The 19,302-nt window shown below is 37.8% G+C and overlaps 1 protein-coding gene across 2 annotated transcripts in view; it reads left to right on the top strand.

Moving 5' to 3' along the window:
• The window catches only part of sppl3 (signal peptide peptidase 3), a 46,758-nt gene that overhangs the window by 21,445 nt on the left and 6,011 nt on the right, over window positions 1-19,302 (top strand). The window contains exons 2-9 of one of the 2 annotated variants that reach the window (XM_073816062.1): window positions 5,537-5,614; window positions 9,899-9,992; window positions 10,744-10,873; window positions 10,993-11,071; window positions 13,023-13,135; window positions 13,297-13,403; window positions 15,649-16,003; window positions 16,267-16,376. In XM_073816062.1, the coding sequence (XP_073672163.1) occupies window positions 5,537-5,614; window positions 9,899-9,992; window positions 10,744-10,873; window positions 10,993-11,071; window positions 13,023-13,135; window positions 13,297-13,403; window positions 15,649-16,003; window positions 16,267-16,376 (1,066 nt within the window). The remainder of the gene's footprint in view (window positions 1-5,536; window positions 5,615-9,898; window positions 9,993-10,743; window positions 10,874-10,992; window positions 11,072-13,022; window positions 13,136-13,296; window positions 13,404-15,648; window positions 16,004-16,266; window positions 16,377-19,302) is intronic. The other variant, XM_065290455.2, reaches the window with a different exon arrangement.

The raw sequence follows: 19,302 nt of genomic DNA, 5'->3' as shown, positions 1-19,302 counted from the left end.
ATATCAGTGTGATAATAGCATGACTAGTAGGGTATCGATTCAGATGTTCCAGATCGATTCGATTTCGATTCACAAGCTATCGGTTCGATTCCGATCCTCGATTAAATTTTCGATTCCGGTTCTCAGGTAGGTTTTTATACTCGATTCAACTCAATGAATATAGATTTAATACACATACTATGATACTATATTAATAAAAAAGAACAGTGAACAGCAGTTTACAAGTGGGTAATTAATAAAAAGAAATAAAAAGCCACAACACGTCTTGCTTGCAAAATCTAAAATGCTTCCATTCCTCCGTTGAATGTTTGCAGAAATAAATATGAAAAAAAAAACCGATTCTGCTTTTTGAGAATTGATTTTTAATCGACCACGTTTTAAAAAACGATTAATCGAAAAATCTATTTTTTTTGCCCAGCCCTAATGACTAGTGTACCTTCATCGGGAGTCGGGACTCCTCTTCACGTCTCTATCATCTGGTCCTTCATCTCTGGATGTGAAAAAGTTAACTTGTAACATTGTTTGAGGCACTCACATCTCAAGGATGAAGTAGATTAACACGATCCTGTTTATCGTTAAAGTAAGCAGCTACTCATTTAGACTCGTTGTTCTCATGTGCTCCGTGATTTTATGATAACTTTGTATAAAAAGAAAACATTGCCTTCCATAGTCTACACAGGATTGGTGCGAGGTGTACATTGAACATTGATACAGGTTTAATTTTATGTGGTTTATTTCTATAGAGGTGTTACTATAAATTGCTTTTTTCTGCACTACACAAGTGTATATATATATATTTATAGATGATAGACGAGATGTTATAGAATAATTTAATGAAAACCCAATTTGGACAAAAAAGTAGACATTCAACATTTCTTGAACTTGGGTTAACTTTTGAAGCAGGTAACAATAAGATTTAGAGACCATAATCCTTAAGATCTGGCTTTGATGTAACTGCTAAACATTCATAGCAGTTAAAGATCCTATAGACCAGTGGTTCTCAAACTTTATACACCAAGTACCACCTCAGAAAATATTTGGCTCTCCAAATACCACAATTATGACCAACGTTAAAATTCATAAGTCTAGTAGGCCTAACTATTCAGAGCTATGCAAAGTTCAAAGTTGTTATGGCAAAGCATCTGTCACATTCAGAGTCCCACGTTTCATACACGCAGGCAAACCAGATCCACGCGTGGTCTTGTTTGTTCGTATTAATGCGCAGCACATACTGTTGATGCCAACGTTCAAGTATTCTTTCAATACTCCGTATTCTTTTAAAAGACTCTCATGGACGTGGACCGTCGTCACAGGGTTCTCACAGCACTAAAAACAATCCTTGTGCCTAGTAAGTAAAGTAAAGTTCAGACCAGACGTGTATCGGGTCACCGCACGTGCGTCCGATGAAACCGTCTATAAGGTGCATATATATATATGCGATGTAAGTCGTTCTAGTAGTTCCATTAGGTTTAGTCACTAAATTTGCCACACCATGATTTTACTGTGAAATTACTTGAATATAGCTTGTACTTTTTCTTGCCAAAAACCACTTGCTATACATGAAAAATGATCAGCAAGCTTTATGTGCTTTATTTTCAGACACTCTTGAGGACTTAAGTTTTAAAATGAGCCATAATGAACTGGCACTATATTAACTTCACCTAACCTTATTATGTTCATTAAATCTTTAGTTTTCGAAGAAGGTCTCCATAGGTTTTGTGCTAAAAATGAAAGTGTGGAGATTCACATATTTAAAATTTTTGAGTTACCTAATCCTTAAATCATCTGATATGCAAAAATGCTATCAACAAACCAGCATTGTATCTTTCTGGCTTTTTCACACACTCTCTTGAATAGTTACAAGATCAATGTATTGCAACAGTCGAACAGATCTTTAGTAGTAGTGCTCAGAAATAACACCATGTACATGTTGACCCATGTATAACCTTTTTTTGTAATTGTCTCAATGAATGAATATTGTATATGAATATTTTTTTTATCATTTAGGTTAAATACATTGTTAGTATTTTAATAATTAATACAAATTTTGTCTTGGTATCTCAAACTTGTAAAATGGCATGCAAAACAACTGTTCTTACATATTAGCTGTTAAAGGTGCGGTTAATCAGGCTTTTTTTATTGTTTTATTATTTTGATAGGCGGGACACATTGAAGATTTAGGTTGTATTCACACAAGAAAAGTCCGCTACTTCACTTGCTTTGGTCTGGACCAAATAAAATATGAAACAACACAGGCGGTGTGCATCAGAATCTAAATCGCTTGACTGTGTTTTTAATCCAAGGCTGGCTTGAGCACAGACACAGTAATACCAAGGATCCTTGTAGTTGGTGTTAAGTCCTTATCACCAACTTTGTGGTTATATACGGATGTTAAACACAATTGGGACATATCAAGCGATCTCTAACAAAGCAATAGTGACACAGAATCCTAAAGTGTTTTACCCACATAAGATTGCTGCGCCATTCTGTCCAGATTCAATATTGATGTAACAGCATTGCTTTTTAATTGCAGTCTCGCTGTGTTCTTTCACAACCAGTCACCGCACAATGTTTTGCAGTCTTCAAGACATGTTTGTTGTTTGGATGCTATCCGGTTTGTGCGATCCAGTGGGCAGGGCTACAGAAGTAGATGTTAAGTTGAGGCAGTGTTTAAAAACTGACTACTACTTCATAACTAGGTACATTCCAGAACCTGGCGTTTTCTGGGCTTGGTGTCAGATAAAGTTTTTATTACAGTAACAAAGATGTTTTTAGTACCGAAACTTACAGGATGTTCGTTCAAGTGTGATGAACTCGTATATAGCAAAAGCTCAAGTTAAAATTGAGGCTTTGATTCACAGCTCCTTGAAAATGGTGTTTAACACTTACCCCACCAGTATTTTTTTTTAGTTCCCAGGCAGCGCCAGCATTTTTTTAGGATTTTCACAAAAGTTTAATGTCTTCCAGAAATGTTCTGCTTTGAATATATAAACATACAATAAATCAAATGAAAGAACAGACCCTCTGCTTTTAAACGACAACAACAAGTTTCATCCTGAAACTATTTTCATTAGATCTCTTTTTATCACCTCTCAAATATGAGTAGGTTTCTCAAAAAATACCCATAGTTTGAAGAAAAAGCTGAGATAATTCAGGGCTCAACGCAAAGTATTTTTTTATACTGGCCCAGTTGGGCCAGTGGTTCAGGTTTTCACTTGCCCTGCCAAAATTTTCACTCGCCCCCCTCCCCAAAAATCACATTTTTTGTAACATATTTAAAAATTATAATTTAAAAGTCAAATATAATTGTATACATATACAACAGACATGTTTCAACGAAAAAAGGCTCCCAACTTTTCTGGTTTACCTGTAAACTGACAGCAAACTGTGCAAAATGTTGCATGGTTTCTTTCGTCGTGTTTTACCCAAGTAAATGTCTGCTTCCAAGATGTTAAATAATATAAATTGATGAAAATATATTTTAGTGACTGAGGATGATGCACTGGCCCGAACGTCTCTTACCCTTGCCCTGGGCCACCGGGCATTCCTTTATGTTGAGCCCTGTAATTGAATTTTTTTAATGGACTTTTATTAGAGATCAGATTCAGAATGATGATCCAAACATACACAGAGTATTTGCTGCTTTTGGATTCATAAATGCAAATTCATAGTGTTTTTAAGGTGGGTAGAGCGCCACCTAGTCCATAAGTTAAAAATATGGATGGCCGTAAAAACTCTTTGGCAGGGAAGCATTTTCTCTTAATTGATGAAATAACTCGTCAATGGCGGGGAAAGCGTTAAATAAATTATGAAAATATATGCGTGAATGAATAGTTTGTAAATTTCTCTCAAATAGAGAAAAAAATAGCTACTTTAATGTAATTGGTAGGCTGGTACACTTTCTGTATCAGCTGGTACAACCAATGTAAAACTAGAAAATGGTTATTTTATTAGACACATTTTCATTGTATTTAAAAAGTATATTTATTAATTTGATATCACAGGCAAAGGCTTATACCAGCATCCAAGTAGATCTCTGTTTATTGTAAATTAATTACAGAGGTCAGGCGGTGCAACCGGAAAGTCAAGGGGTGCAACTGCTATGAATGCCCTTAGGAAATATAAACATTAGGGAAAATTATTTAATTGAGCTAATTATTTTAGTTGTAATAAATGCAGTGTGAATTGTTGTTAAGCTTTTTTTATGTATTGTCCTTTTTAAACATATTGTTTCTGACTCCACAATATCAATTACATCCATTTAAAAGTATTTTTAAAAAAATACTTGTTTTAGAAAAATATGCTTGTTTTGTCATTGACCCCCATACCAGCAGTACTGCTTTTGTTATTTTCAAAAGGCTACGCTGTGCCTTTGTATGTCACTGGTACAAGAATGAAACCTGGGAAGATTCAGGCTTAAAGGTTCATCCGTAACACCATAGCAAGTGTATACGAGGACACACCTTTAATGGACATCTCCACACATTTATGAATGAACAATGCTATATTGATTTACCAGGGATCCCAGGGAGCGTCCATCCACTTCAGATATAGACTTTATTGCATCATTCATCAGGTAAAGAAAAGTAATGGTACATTTAGCACAAATGGTACTTGGCGAGTTACACCCTAATGTTTAATATGGTTGGGAGTTTACTCTGTTCTTTAATCCTTCATGTATGAACAAAAGCAATAGTGACGCTTACCTAAGCAAACATCACTTATTACGTAAGTGGTCTGTTTAACCACTGAAATTCATATTTAAGCACCTGCAACCAAGCTTTATTTACATTGTGTCAGTCAGTACGCAGTTTACCTTTAGTTTTGGTTTTATGTGATTTTTGGGGGCCACACGGCCCTCACAGGACCTGAACACATTCCTCACCCCTGCCTTTGAGCTGAAGCTGAAGGTACGGATTGCAAACATCAGTCTCTCTATGTTGAGGTATACATTTCTGCTGATTTGTTTTTCTAGAAAACAAGTTTGGTGTTTTGTCTGTCGCAAATCGTGTCTCTTGTTTTTGAAGTCAACAATACGGGTCTACCTTTTCTTTCTCCCATTTTTCTGTAACCTGTCCCTTACTCATTCAATTCAACGTGTACACAGTATAGTCCACTTCTTTTGTTTGCAGTCACCTGTTATTTTTCCATCAAACAGACTCGCTTGCTGTAATTCAATTTTAAGTGTGTTCAGCTTGACCTCTTTCTCTAAAAGCTTATTTACAAAAGGGAAACTCGTGTCCGACCAGAGACTCAGTGGAGCACTGGGAGAGTGATAAATGCTGCAACATGGGATATATGTCATGCGTAGTTTGGCAACAACTGAAGCGGGCCGAGCTTTTATTCACATTTCACATGCACACTTGAATCAATAGCTGACAGCCAAATGTTAAGGTCAAAATGCCTTGTGTGTTGTAGTGCACGTTTAAGTTTGGTATTTAAACCTGGAAGGACTGTATGGAGTGACGTTTTTTGATCCATTGTATGACCTATTTTTTGAAACTATCATTAAAAAGTTTCCTCTCTTTCTCCCCAGGGCGTATTCCCTTGTCGACTCCAGCCAGGTGTCAACTTTCCTCATCTCCATCCTCCTCATTGTCTATGGCAGTTTCAGGTAAGGTTTTTTTTTGTGCAATACAGAGTTTTGGGTCTGTTGATGGAGATGCTGCTTGACCTGCTGGAAGTGTTTATAAATTTAGCTTCCTCCAAATGAAAACCTAGCCCTTTTTGTAAGGGAAACTAGACCTCTGGAACGTCTAAAAATACATTGCTTAAAAGTTTGGGTGAAAATAACATTTTCTGAACTACCGGCTGGACTTGGCCGGCAGATGAAAATTCCTACTGTTGAGCACTGGACCTTCACACAAATATTCACAAGATGAATCATCAAGCACAGAGCTTAAAGAGGACACTTTATTAAAAACAAGGTTGTCAGGGAAAATAAATATAATGTGAAGTATAGTCGGTTGTTAGCAGAGGAAACACAAAAATTCTTCTTTTGCTTTATTTACCTATGGGGGTTGTAAAATTGTACCGTAAGACGGTACAACGCAAATGTTTTCCCCAACCCTTATAGGGTTTGTTTGAATTTAACTCCAACTACTGCAGTCAAGCACTGTATATGCCTGTATCATTAAAAAACCGTATACATGACATATAAAACAACAATGTGAAAAATGTGGTTATCCAGCTCCTGTCTAAGTACGGTCCATTTTTACTCCTTTGCGAGGGTCAGTATACAACGCAATTTTCTTCATCTGAAGAGAGACTGTACATCAGTGGCGGCCGGTGACTACTTTTTTCGAGGGCACTCGATGCGAAGTTTTTCACATGTATGTAGCCTGTCATGTGCGTGGTTCCTTTTTTCAAAATATGTGTTCTGCGCATCGAAAGATCCTGTGTGCATCATGTGTCTTGTCAAAATAAGTGCCTGCTGCAGATGCGTCTAAAGGGTTTATGATAAAAGAGATGCTCGCGTTTGGCAGATACTCCCAAAATCTCAGGGTTTCCCCTCAGCATTTTGCGGTTCGGGCGGCCCGCCTAGGCTGGGAAACCCTACCACCTTAACTAGGTCGTCCAAAAGGCCGCCAAGTGCACGCGCGCCACACAGCCGAAATGAGAAAGATGTGGTCCAGGCCATCACTGTCTGGCGGATAAATAACCAGTTGATAAAACCTCTCGGAGAATAGCGCAGACACGCTTCACACCGCGAGCGTGCATGCGCACCACACGGCCGAAATGAGATAAAGACGTGGTCTGTCATGTCTGGAGCATAGCCAGTTGAAAAAACGCTAATTATTTAAGCCTGTCATTGTATTAGTCTAAATTTGCAAGAACTATAAAGTAAGTTATGGTGATTTTGTTGTTTGAGCAACCTGCTAGCTAGGTTTCACGTGCCCGTTGATTAGATTTAATTGTTAAGCGCCCTGCTCACGTTATTTATGTGCATTATTTACATGTTACAGTAGTTACACTCCTTTAAAGGACAAGTTCGGTATTTTAGACTTAAATCCCTGTTTTCAGATTGTTTAAGGTGAAATAGAATGGTTTTGACTGAAATTTCGACATTTGCGGGTGCCCTGAGAATTTCCGCGTGTTTGTGTTTCAGCTCAGACCTCTACAATGGGTTTAATGGTGCACTGGAACAATCCTTCCTAAAATGCATTAAACTTTCGTTTACAAAGACGTGAAACTCACCGAGTGGTCAGGGGTGTTCACTGATATGCTCACACAAAAATCGCTTCAAAAGATGCTTTCCAACAGCTGTTTTAGCATTCGTTGTTAACTTGTGGACCTATTTTTCCAAACGCCTCACACCCGTACATTCTTCCGCTTAGAGCTTGAATAATAGACACTCCAGCCCAGGTGGTGGCGCTAATCCGCCTTTGCCAATTGCAAGAATAGAAACAAAGTTCCCGGCGCGGAGTAATACCATACCTCACAGCACATCTAATACAAGTCAATGGAGTTGGTAAAAACTACGATAAAACCTGTTGGAATGCGTCTTTTGGAGCGATTTTTGTGTGAGCATACCAGTGAACACCCCTGACCACTCGGTGAGTTTCACGTCTTTGTAAACGAAAGTTTAATGCATTTTAGGAAGGATTGTTCCAGTGCACCATTAAACCCATTGTAGAGGTCTGAGCTGAAACACAAACACGCGAAAATTCTCAGGGCAGCCGCAAATGTCGAAATTTCAGTCAAAACCATTCTATTTCACCATAAACAATCTGAAAACAGGGCTTTAAGTCTAAAATACCGAACTTGTCCTTTAAGATAATGTAATTAATAGTGGGAAATAATCAGTTTTCACAGTTTTTGCGTCATCTATATTCGTTCGCCAGACGAAAAAAATTTATTTCATTAATAATCTAGTATGTGTTCATTTTCTGTCATAGTCTCTTCAAAATTAAGTTTTATTTGAGTGTTTTAAATAAAAATATTTAAATTTTCATCATGACACGTAAGCCCTGCCCATTTGATTACCACGCCCCTGGACCCGCCCACCCGCCCAACACTACCACCTTAAATAACAAATTTCCTGCCTGAAACCCTGAATCTCGTGCGTAATCAAAGTTGAGTGTTAAGAGAGTAGTGTCTTGTGTGTATTTTCTGAACATAAGCGTCTCTTTTATCATAAACTGTTTTGATGTGTGTGTGCAGCACAAAACACATGATGCACATGGTTCACATGACATAACAAACACATAATTTAAAAAATGCAAGCAACACACGACACTCCGAACACATATTTTGAATTGGCGCCCCTCAGATGAGCAGTCACAAGCCACCACTTCTGTACATGGACCTTTAGATTTGTATAACCCCACGTACATGCGTAGGTCAAACGTCTGTGTACACATACGAGTCAAACTATGCTTTGCAAAACGTGCGTTCAACCTAGGGATGGCGAAAACTAAACATTTTCTTTACCGGCCACCGAGCCTCATAAGCCGGTTGAAATTGGTTAACCGATAGGCCTATTAGTTAAAAAAAAAAATAATAATAATATTATTTTTATATATATCTCTGTCGCATCTCTTTGCGCTCTCTGCCTCCGGCACACACACACACACACACACACACACACACACACACACACACACACACACACACACACACACACACACACACACACAGCTCACAACACTTTTTTAAATCCCCTACAGCCCGGAACATGAGTCCCGCAAACGCGGCGCCAAATCAGAGGACAAATGGCTGCTTAGTTTCTAAATAGTTTAGGTACAAGGTCGCACTGAAAATAAAGGCGTTTGTGAAGCTTATTTGAAAATTGCTGCGGCTCATTTTAAGAAAATGACAGCTCCGAAGAGACTGCGCTTTAGATTGAGGTGCTAACAATAATAAAGGAAGAGGATTATCATCATCACCTTATCTGTTACCACTGATATGTAGATGTAATATATTTCCAAATCTGAACCCATCTTATGCGGAATGTTGCCTAATAGACTGCAACACGGTAAAACGTGCAACTTCAGAATGCAGAAAAGACACACCGGCCAATTGGGTCTCGCACCGCACTGTGTGCAAGAAAGCCTTTGTCTGTTCTAGAACAAATGTAGCAAAGATATTTAATGCTAATGTATGAGGCATATAGGCCAACGCTGAGTTTTATTCATTTATGATGAGGTGAGTTCTAGTTAACAATGCAATGCAAGTGAACGCGCCGTGCACGGACCGGTTATTATATTCTCTGCTATATTTGCTTTTCATTTATTAAATACATGCAATTGGTTGATGAAACATTTATTAAAATTAAGATACAATTTATAAAAAAAGAAATTTACTTTAAAGAAATACTTTCTACAAAGCAAAACTTAATTAAGTGGTAAAAATCATGTCTGAGGATTTACAAAAACAAAACTTACTCTGCACTTTACTGTTAGCCTAAAAGACGTATATGTTAATCATTTGGAACACAACCAGGAGAGACTTTAATTTATTTTATTGCTGTATTTGATTTAGGCCTACTATTAAAATAAAGGAATTTATCAAAAAATAGCCTGAAGCATTTACTTTACGCAAACCTTGTGAGCGTGCGAAACCAAACGCAGTGACCTTGCGCCAAATGTTTTTTATTGGTTTATTAAGTACAAACAGGCCAGTTATAAAAAACTGAGTGTGAGGGATTTGTTCACTTCACACAAAAAGATCTTGGAAAGAAAGAGATGACTGTAGTAGCATTTACTCCACTGTCTATAATAGCCTAATTTAGGGATCACTTTTTTTAACCGACAACTTTGACCGGTTAACGTTGACACGGTCAACCATCGGTCAAACGGTCATCGGTTAACATCCCTAGTTCAACCATGTGCGTACATTCGCATAAACATGAAAAAAATACTATACTCCGGGCTTAAATGTGTGTCTCTCCACATAGGTCATTAAACATGGACTGTGAGAACCAGGAGAAGGATAAGGATGGAAACCCCACCACTAATGGCACCTTCAACAATGGCAACTCTAACAACAGTGAGTCCTAAACCTGTGATACCAAATAACATTCAGATAAAAAGATTATCTGAGAAGTTATTTTGTGATCTACTGTAGTGTGCTATATTGTCAAGTGACGTCATTATGTAACGTTAAGTGTCCAGTTTGGACAACAATGAAATTTTTCTGTGCACAGAATGCGTTATGTACTTTATAAAGTACTGTGCAAAAGTCTTTGGCCACCATGCTACCATTAGATGTGTTGTTTTTGCAATTGTATAGTGATCATATATAATTATTTCTCAGTCTCTTTTTTTTTAGAACACAACCAGAAAATACAGGAAATGTGTTTGTAGTTTTAAAAACGTATAAAAGTATAAACTGAAGTGTCAAGTATTAAGGGTAAACTCCCCTTATACTTGAGCAATAGCAGGCAGCTGCAGGATCTCTTAAACCTAAATAAAATTAAATCCTAATTTCTAATTCTAATCGAATGACTTCAGGACTTCAGTCTCCTCAAAAAAGCTCAAGATGGGTTTTGTGCCAAGAGAGGTCACACTAATACTGACTGATGCCTGAACACATTTAGTTTTGTGTACATATTTCCTGTATTTTCTGTTTGTATCTCAAAAAAGAGTGAAAATCAATATGGATTGACATTAAAACTTTGCTAAAACAACAAAGCTGGTGGTGATGGTGGCCTAAGACTGTATAATAAGATCATGTGTCTGTATGCAAACATAACCCAAATCCTCTTCTGGATATAAACAATGCATTTTCGTGTACACATGTTACTTCATAGGCATTCAGACAATAGACTCCACACAGGCGCTGTTCCTGCCCATTGGAGCCTCCGTGTCTTTGCTCGTCATGTTCTTCTTCTTTGACTCGGTTCAAGTGGTGTTCACCATATGCACTGCAGGTACACACACACATCTCTCACCTACTGACCCGATTCACATGTGCCCAGCGAGTCGACGCTTGTGTAACTTTGTTTGTCTTGTTATTCCCCTCCCCACTTCTCTTGTTTCTCTCCCATAGTTCTAGCGACCATCGCATTTGCGTTTCTCCTGTTGCCGATGTGCCAGTATCTGACCAGGCCTTGCTCCCCACAGAACAAGTAAGGACAAGAATGTTTGTTCGCTTGTCATCTGCAGTTGCCGCCTCATATGGTATAGCCATTTAATGAATCATGTGTCAACAAAACACAGCGTTAGTAAATCGAAACATTAGGCAACATATATTCTTTGGATTTGAGTCATCCTAAAAAAAAAAACGGATGTTTTGTTTGCATGATGCTACATCATAAACTAGTTTAAGGTAGTTCCTTTCCTTAGCCCTGTTTACCTCATGCTGTACAAACAAGCATATGCACATAGAAGGTGGCATGGCGTTAAGAAAAGTGAACCAACTGGTTTATCAGGAAACTACAATCTTAAATGGTTAACCCTTTAACAAGCTGTTCTTAGAAATATCAACATTGTTTTCTTTCTAGTAAGCATCATGACCTTTACCACAGTGACCTTATTACAATGCTAGTAATAAATGACCCTGGACCACAAAACCCATAAGTAGCATGGGTATATTTGTGGCAATAGGCACCAAGATATTGTATGGGTCAAAATTATAATTTTTATGCCAAAAATAATAAGGATATTAAGTAAAGATCATTTTTCATGAAGATATTTTGTACATTTTCTACCGTAAATGTATAAAAAAAACTATATATATATATATATATATATATTTGGACATGGATATATATGTTTGGACACACTCACTCGTTCTTTATTTATATATTTTTTCCACATTACAGAATAATAATAAACTCATCCAAACTATGGCATAACACAAATGCAACTGTGGGAATTATGTTGGTGACTGAAAGCATCCAAAATAAATCAAAACTCTGTTATATTTTATCATCTGAAGTGCAGTCACCCTTTGCCTAGAAATTGCAAACCCATACTCGTGTCATTTTATCAAGAAGCTTCTTGAAGTTTAACTTTAGACTGAATTTTAAAGAATATTGAAGGACTTCACATTTAATTTGAGCGCTTATTGACAGCATTTTCTTTAATATTCAGTGCAAAAATAATATTTAAAATAAAATGTTAATTTTCTAATAACAGAAATAATTCTGTTTGGCACAGGTATAGTTTTTTCTACAAACGTAATTATATGCATTTAACCATAAACCTTCAGATTAAAAGATTTTTATATATATATATATATATATATATATATATATATATATATATATATATATATATATATATATATATATATATATATTTATTATTATTATTATTATTATTATTATTATTATTATTATTATTATAAATAATTTGCGATATAAATGCGATATAATTTTATATATATATATATAATTGCATACAATTCGATTAATTGCATACAAAAGTTTTTGCATAAAATATATGAGGGTGTGTTTGTGTAATTATAATGTGTATATATAAATACACACACATTCATGTATCCATTTAAGAAACATTTACATGTGTATAAAATTACTATTTTATATAAATTAACACAATTTATATTTAAATAAAACATTTCTGAAATGTATACATGTATGTGTTTCTGTTTAAATATACATAATAATTACACACAACACACACAAATATTATGCAAAATCTCATGGTTATTTTGTATGAGATTTAAAAAACTATTACACAGGGATCATGGTGTTTTGATTCCTTCTTTAATTACATCTATTTTCTTTGTTTCTTTAAAAACCTAAAGATTTTTATTGTGAAATTTAAGATCCCTCTTTTCATCAAAATGTAAGCCTGTTTCATAAAATAAAATGACCTCTATCTAAGTTCATCAGGGCATTTTTGACAATAGGGTTCGGTTCTGCCCGAGATAATTGCGAGCTATCTCGAAATGTAATCTAGAACCATTACTGTTAGCTTTGGGTGTAACGGTCCTCTTTGTATATTAACATGCAACACCGTTAGAAATCAGATACTAGTGTGCGTGAAAGACAGCCTCTCGGTCACACAGGGTCGGTCATGTTTCCAGTGTGTAAGCTTCTCATTTGTTCCCAGGATCTCGTTCGGCTGCTGTGGCCGCTTCACGCTGGCGGAGTTGCTCTCCTTCTCCCTGTCTGTCATGCTGGTTCTCATCTGGGTGTTGACGGGACACTGGCTCCTAATGGACGGTGAGTTAACACGCTCCTTTGCTCTGATTGGTCGGGGGTGTTTGTGTGTGTTTTGCAGAACAGAATTTAAATAAGTTTGTCTTGTTTATCTCCCGCATCTTTACCTTTAGGGAACGGTGGGGTTTAATTCTGCATTCAATGTTGTGTTATTGTCTCCACAGCTCTCGCCATGGGTCTCTGCGTGGCCATGATTGCATTCGTGAGGCTGCCTAGTCTGAAGGTGTCATGCCTGTTGCTCTCAGGCCTGCTCATCTATGATGTGTTCTGGGTAAGCAATAAATGATTCAAGTCATACGGGTTCCTGGGGTTTGGCAGTGTGGCCTGTAGTCTTTCATCACTCTGAGACATTTTATTTCAATGTAATCATTTATAAACCTCCAAGTCTAGACATGCTTGATTGATCATTAAAGCATCTTTATGTAAACGGTTAAGCGTAATCCTACTAAAAAATCATTATGTATAACATTTGTGACATCGTCTGTGAAATGCAGGATTAAAGGTGGGGTGCATGATCTCTGAAAGCCAATGTTGACATTTGAAATCACCTAAACCAGTGTTTCCAAATCCTGGTCTTCGAGTACCCCCTCCCAGAAAGTTTTAGATGTCTCCTTATTTAACACACCTGATTTAACTCATGAGCTTGTTGGGGAGACATGTTAACCATTCTGGAAGGAGGCTAATGACTTGAATCAGGTGTTTTAAATAAGTAGACATCAAAAACTTTGTGGAAGGGAGTACTTGAGGACCAGGATTGGGAAACACTGACCTAAACAAACACGCCCCTACCCCAGTAAAATCTGGACCTTCGTTTGATAGACCCGCCCCACAGATACGCAAACCAGGCAATGATATCGGTTAGTAGACACGCACCTTATTGCCGATTGGCTAAAGTGTGTAGTCAGTCCGACTCCCTTTTCCAAAGTGTTTTTCAGAAATTGTCGCTCCGCCTCTAAAACTTGAACACACCGACTTTTTGGGACTTTAGCTTATTCATCGTATCCCCCAGTGTTAGATAAGTCCATACATACCTTTTTCATCTCTGTGCATGCTGTAACTCTGTCTGATGCACCCACCGCTAGCCTAGCTTAGCACTAAGATAGAAAGTAAATGGCTCCAGCTAGCATACCGCTGCCAATAAGTGACAAAATAACCTCAACATTTTCTTATTTTGTGTGTTGTGATTTGTATAGTCACAGTGTGTACAAATAACAAGGTCATATGAGACACAGTCATCTTTTAACCGTTACTATATTCTGAGAAGGCGAAGCACTGCTACTTGGGCGGAGTGATTAGCGCAACACTTGCGCAAACTCTTTGCACCTTACCACAGGGCTTCTCAGGTGCTGTGAGCAAATCACTCCGCCCAAGTAGCAGTGCTTCGCCTTCTGAGAATATAGTTCCCAGTATATGTACTGTTAAAAGATGACTGTGTCCCATATGACCTTGCTATTTGTACACACTGTGACTATACAAATCACAACACATAAATAAGAAAATGTTGGCATTATTTTGTCACTTATTGGGAGCGGTATGCTAACTGGAGCCATTTACTTCCAGTCTTTGTGCTAAGCTAGGCTAGCGGTGGGTGCTTCAGACAGAGTTACAGCACGCACAGAGATGAAAAATGTATGTATGGACATATCTAACTCTGGGGGATACGGTGAACAAGCTAAGGTCCCAAAAGGTCAGCTTGTTCCTTTAAAATCTTATTATGAGATTTCATATGATCTTACTTAGTCGATATTAAAGATATTAAGGTTATATTTTTCACAGAATGTTTTTTTACATTATCTAAGAAGATGGTTTGTGTAGAAAACTGTAAATCACAAAAAGACTTTACAGGCAGGGTCACAGTTGTGCCATTGTTAAAAGTCCCAAAATATTGTGGTAAACTGAGAGCTCTGACTCTGTACTGTGATTGGATGAGCCACGTTAAAAAAAAAATATATACACGCACCTATATGTGAGCGCACACAAACTACGGCAAGTTACAACATTGCTTGGCAACTGTAATCCGCTACCTTGCACTTCGTGTTGTTGCATGCCCATCAGCACCTTTTTAATACGTTTACTCTTGTCCTGACTTGTTTTGAACTCTTTTGAAAATACAAACTTCATGTTTCTTTGCTTCTACATGTAAATAAAGTAAAGCAGTCCTGCCCACCGATGACTATGCAAATGCATCTACTGCAGTATAAACAGTATTTCAAAATCAGTTCATGCATTCATCACGAGTCCTACCGCCCAACCCTACTGCTACCTTTAATCCTATAATTGCTGCTTACTATAGAATTTAAAACAAAATGTTTAAAAAATCCTTTGAACGGGTTAACTCTCGAAGTAGTTATTTAGCATGCCGCCCCCAACTCCTTTTATCTATCTTCTTAAGTTGTCAACTTTTCAAATAACGCTCACAGATTTGCCTTAGCAATCAGTCTGTCAGGTCTTTTCGTCAGCATCCAGAATCACACCATGCCGCTTACTCATCTTTTTTTCTGAATCATCCCCTGTAGGTTTTCTTCTCCGCCTACATCTTCAACAGTAATGTGATGGTGAAGGTGGCCACGCAGCCCGCCGACAACCCCCTCGACGTTCTCTCCCGCAAACTGCATCTGGGTCCCGGCATGGGACGGGACGTCCCCCGTCTCTCTCTCCCCGGCAAGCTGGTGTTCCCGAGCTCAACGGGCAGCCACTTCTCAATGCTGGGCATCGGTGACATAGTCATGCCGGGATTGCTCCTGTGTTTTGTGCTGCGATATGACAACTATAAGAAACAGGCCAACGGAGAAGTACCCGGCCAGGCGAACATGTCCGGTCGCATGCAGCGGGTTTCCTACTTCCACTGCACTCTGATTGGTTACTTTGTTGGTGTGTGTTTTTTATGCTTAATATTAAGGGTAACGTTTTTGTGATTTTGTGAGCAAGGATATATTTTCACACATTATGTAAGATAATTTTATGTAGAAAACAGCCCAGATTCAGCCAGTCATCTGTTACAGCTTGTCCGATCATACCATCCTTTAAGTGGGTGATTTGCATCATGACTAATCGCTTTGATTGTTCTCACTTTTTAAGTACATTTTGTGTCTTGCTTTTTGTCACGTGATCGATCCTCTCTCTCTTTCTCACAGGTCTGTTGACCGCCACCGTGGCCTCTCGTATTCATCGCGCGGCTCAGCCTGCCCTCCTGTATCTGGTGCCCTTCACTCTGCTGCCTCTGCTCACCATGGCCTACCTGAAGGTACGTCCCGTACCACACAAATTGGGACCAGATTTCAATTTCCAAGTACACCGTTTTGGTGTCAACTTCATTACCAGGGTTCGCTCACGTGTTCAAAAACAATGCGATGGTCTACATCAGATCAGTTATTTGATGAGGGTGTGTGTGGTGTCCGTAACACACTACTATATTATTTATCAGCCAGCTGCGCTTACACACACCCTTGTTCGTATCTGCTGGTATTCCTTTTATTGAAGCATCGGTTACACTGGGTTCTTTTTTAGGGTGGCAGATGTTTTGTCAGGCGCGTCTTGTAACAAAAGATCCTAAATTGTTTGTAGTTTAGTCTACATGCCAACAAGCCACCATTGAAACAAATAATCGATTGTGCGAACATTGTGTTCAGCACATTGCAGGTTCGCAGTATAGGCCTGAAGGAATGACTTTAATGTGTTTATGCAGTAGGTACATGAAACTAGACTTTCCATGAAACAGGTTTACAAAGACTTCCTGTTGTAAATGACATCATCTTTCACAAGCGATTATGTGATCGTGTGAAGATGCATTTCTTGCTACTTTAGTCAACAAGTGTAGTGTTTTTTTTTTTGTGTGGCTGAATTTTATTTTTTTTGGTTTAAGGTATGCTGCCGTACTGGTCAAACACGAAATACATTAATGCGGCAAGATAAAATCTTGCGTGAAAGCATTCATGAAAAAGATTTAAATGGGCACAGCTTATTAAGACACATGTTTACTAAAACAATTACCATAGTTCCTATTGAAATGTGTTCAGAAGCAATGTTTGCGTATTTGTCTAGGCAGGCGTGGATAATTTTTTAATCGTCACATTGTGTATTATACAAAATCTTTTGTGGTTGCTAAAGGGCTTGGTGTTCTGAAGGTTATGTGTGCGTGTGTACATGTGTGTGTATGCCTGTGTCTTTGTCTGTATGGGTGTGACCTTCAAGCTTGGATGAAACGTCTAAACATAGAAGATCGTGTAAGAAGAGCTGCTTTCGGCAGCTCTCCTGCACGCTGCTTGTACGTTTCTAAAACTGTGGTGACTGCAAGTCTATCTGAAGCTTACAAGGTTCAAGAATATAAACTAGAAAATATATTTATATTGTGTGAAGTGATGCAACAATGCTCAAACAATGACAGTTTGGTTTGTGGCCTGGTTGGACTAGTAGCTCAGATTTGTACTTGCTCTGCCAACATTTTTACTGGCCAGACCACAAATTTGATAATTGTCATTCATTTACATATTTCATTTATTGTTAAATTCCCTTACCTACCAGTCAAGATAATTACTTTAAGTACTTTAAATACTTTAAATCAGGGCTTTGAAAAAGATTTTTTCACAGTTGGTTCGTTCTCGAACAGACACAGTATTTTAACGTTTTCGGTTTAACCCAAAATTGACGTTCCTGAACCCGTTAGAACAAAAAATAAAGTTCCCGATCCGGTTAATAACGTTCCATGTCAGCTGTGGGACATACAAATAAGTAGACTGATCATTAGAACATTAAAATTAAATTATTAGTCTACATAATAAAGGCTACATTATGTAAGCAGCATAACTGTAATTCTGACATGCCTACCATTTGTTTAGTGCACTTAAACACACAAACACACACAGAAGGTGGACGAATTCCAAACAGTGTTTCGGGAAGAAGATGCAGCAAAACAGTCCACATAAAGTGAAAATTATATTGTTTTTCAGTGCTTTATTCGCCCAAATGTATTTTAATGGACTACAGTATGAGAGACAGTAGCGCAACTGTCAAGTTTATACATCAAGAGTTCTGATCTTTTGAAGGGCATAGGGATAATCACGTTTAATTGGAGTTGGACCAGATACATTCAACCGCATGTGTGTATGTGCATACAGAAACTGCTCACTTTAGCGCTTTTTTGTGGTTAAATTGTTTAAAATTACTTATTTGCAAGCATTTGAAATACGTGCAAATGATCAACTTTCACTCTATTTAAATTTTGCATTTTAATCCGCAAATCACATGCGAGCCGAACTGGTCGTGATCTGTACTGTCACAGATCAACTGCGATCTGTTACACCACTAAAAAGTATTAAAAAACAAACATCTTGAGATACTTGGTAGCCTACAATATTTGCCTTTTATGATTGAGCATTAGAGACTTGGGCTTGAGTAGGCTACTTGCTGGTGGCAAGCTTCTCATTTCTCCGATGAGTCAACAACAACCGCAAATGAACTTCACAGAGTCATATTTTACAGAAATCTTGTCAAAGAATGGAAAAAAAACATCGTTTTTAAATAAACGTTTCTGTTCCGGAACATATATTTTTTTTAAAGTTTCTGGTTTCATTTCTGTTCCTTGCAAAACATCAAAAGTTTCCGGTTTTCGTTCCGTGAACCGGTTCAAAGCCTTGCTTTAAATACTTTTAAGTAATTTGTCATAACAGAATGAATTTATTTATACATGCACTTTTTTAAGCTAATGCACTATTCAAAGAAATAGTGGGCACCACGTTGGAGACCCCTGCACTATACAATATATAGATACGATAGACTATACAAACAAAATCTCCATACTTTACCCCGATTTGCATTGGTGAGCTTATAATAATGATTTCTGATTTAAGCTGTCAGGTACTCTCTTGCAGGAAATGTGTTTTTGTACAGCTCAGTGGTTGAGCATTGCGTTATCAGTGCAAAAGGTTGTGGGTCGAACACCTACTAAAAATGTTTATCTTTATATGTCACACATCGGCACAACGTCACCAGCATGTGCTAGTGCTATACAAATACCAGTACGCAGGTCGTAGCAAACACACTGTGCATTGATCATGCTGAATTTCTGACATTGTCAGAAAACTATCGTAGGCTATCTTTGGACGCAAGACCGTGAAAGCGGCCTTCTTTGAAACATCTCTAACTGTACGATATAGGACCACCGATGAAGAGCC

The sequence above is a fragment of the Paramisgurnus dabryanus genome, chromosome 10 (assembly GCF_030506205.2).
Source record: "Paramisgurnus dabryanus chromosome 10, PD_genome_1.1, whole genome shotgun sequence".
NCBI lineage: Eukaryota > Metazoa > Chordata > Actinopteri > Cypriniformes > Cobitidae > Paramisgurnus > Paramisgurnus dabryanus.
Note: the sequence above shows the minus strand (reverse complement) of the source record. Positions and strands in the feature narration are given on the sequence as shown.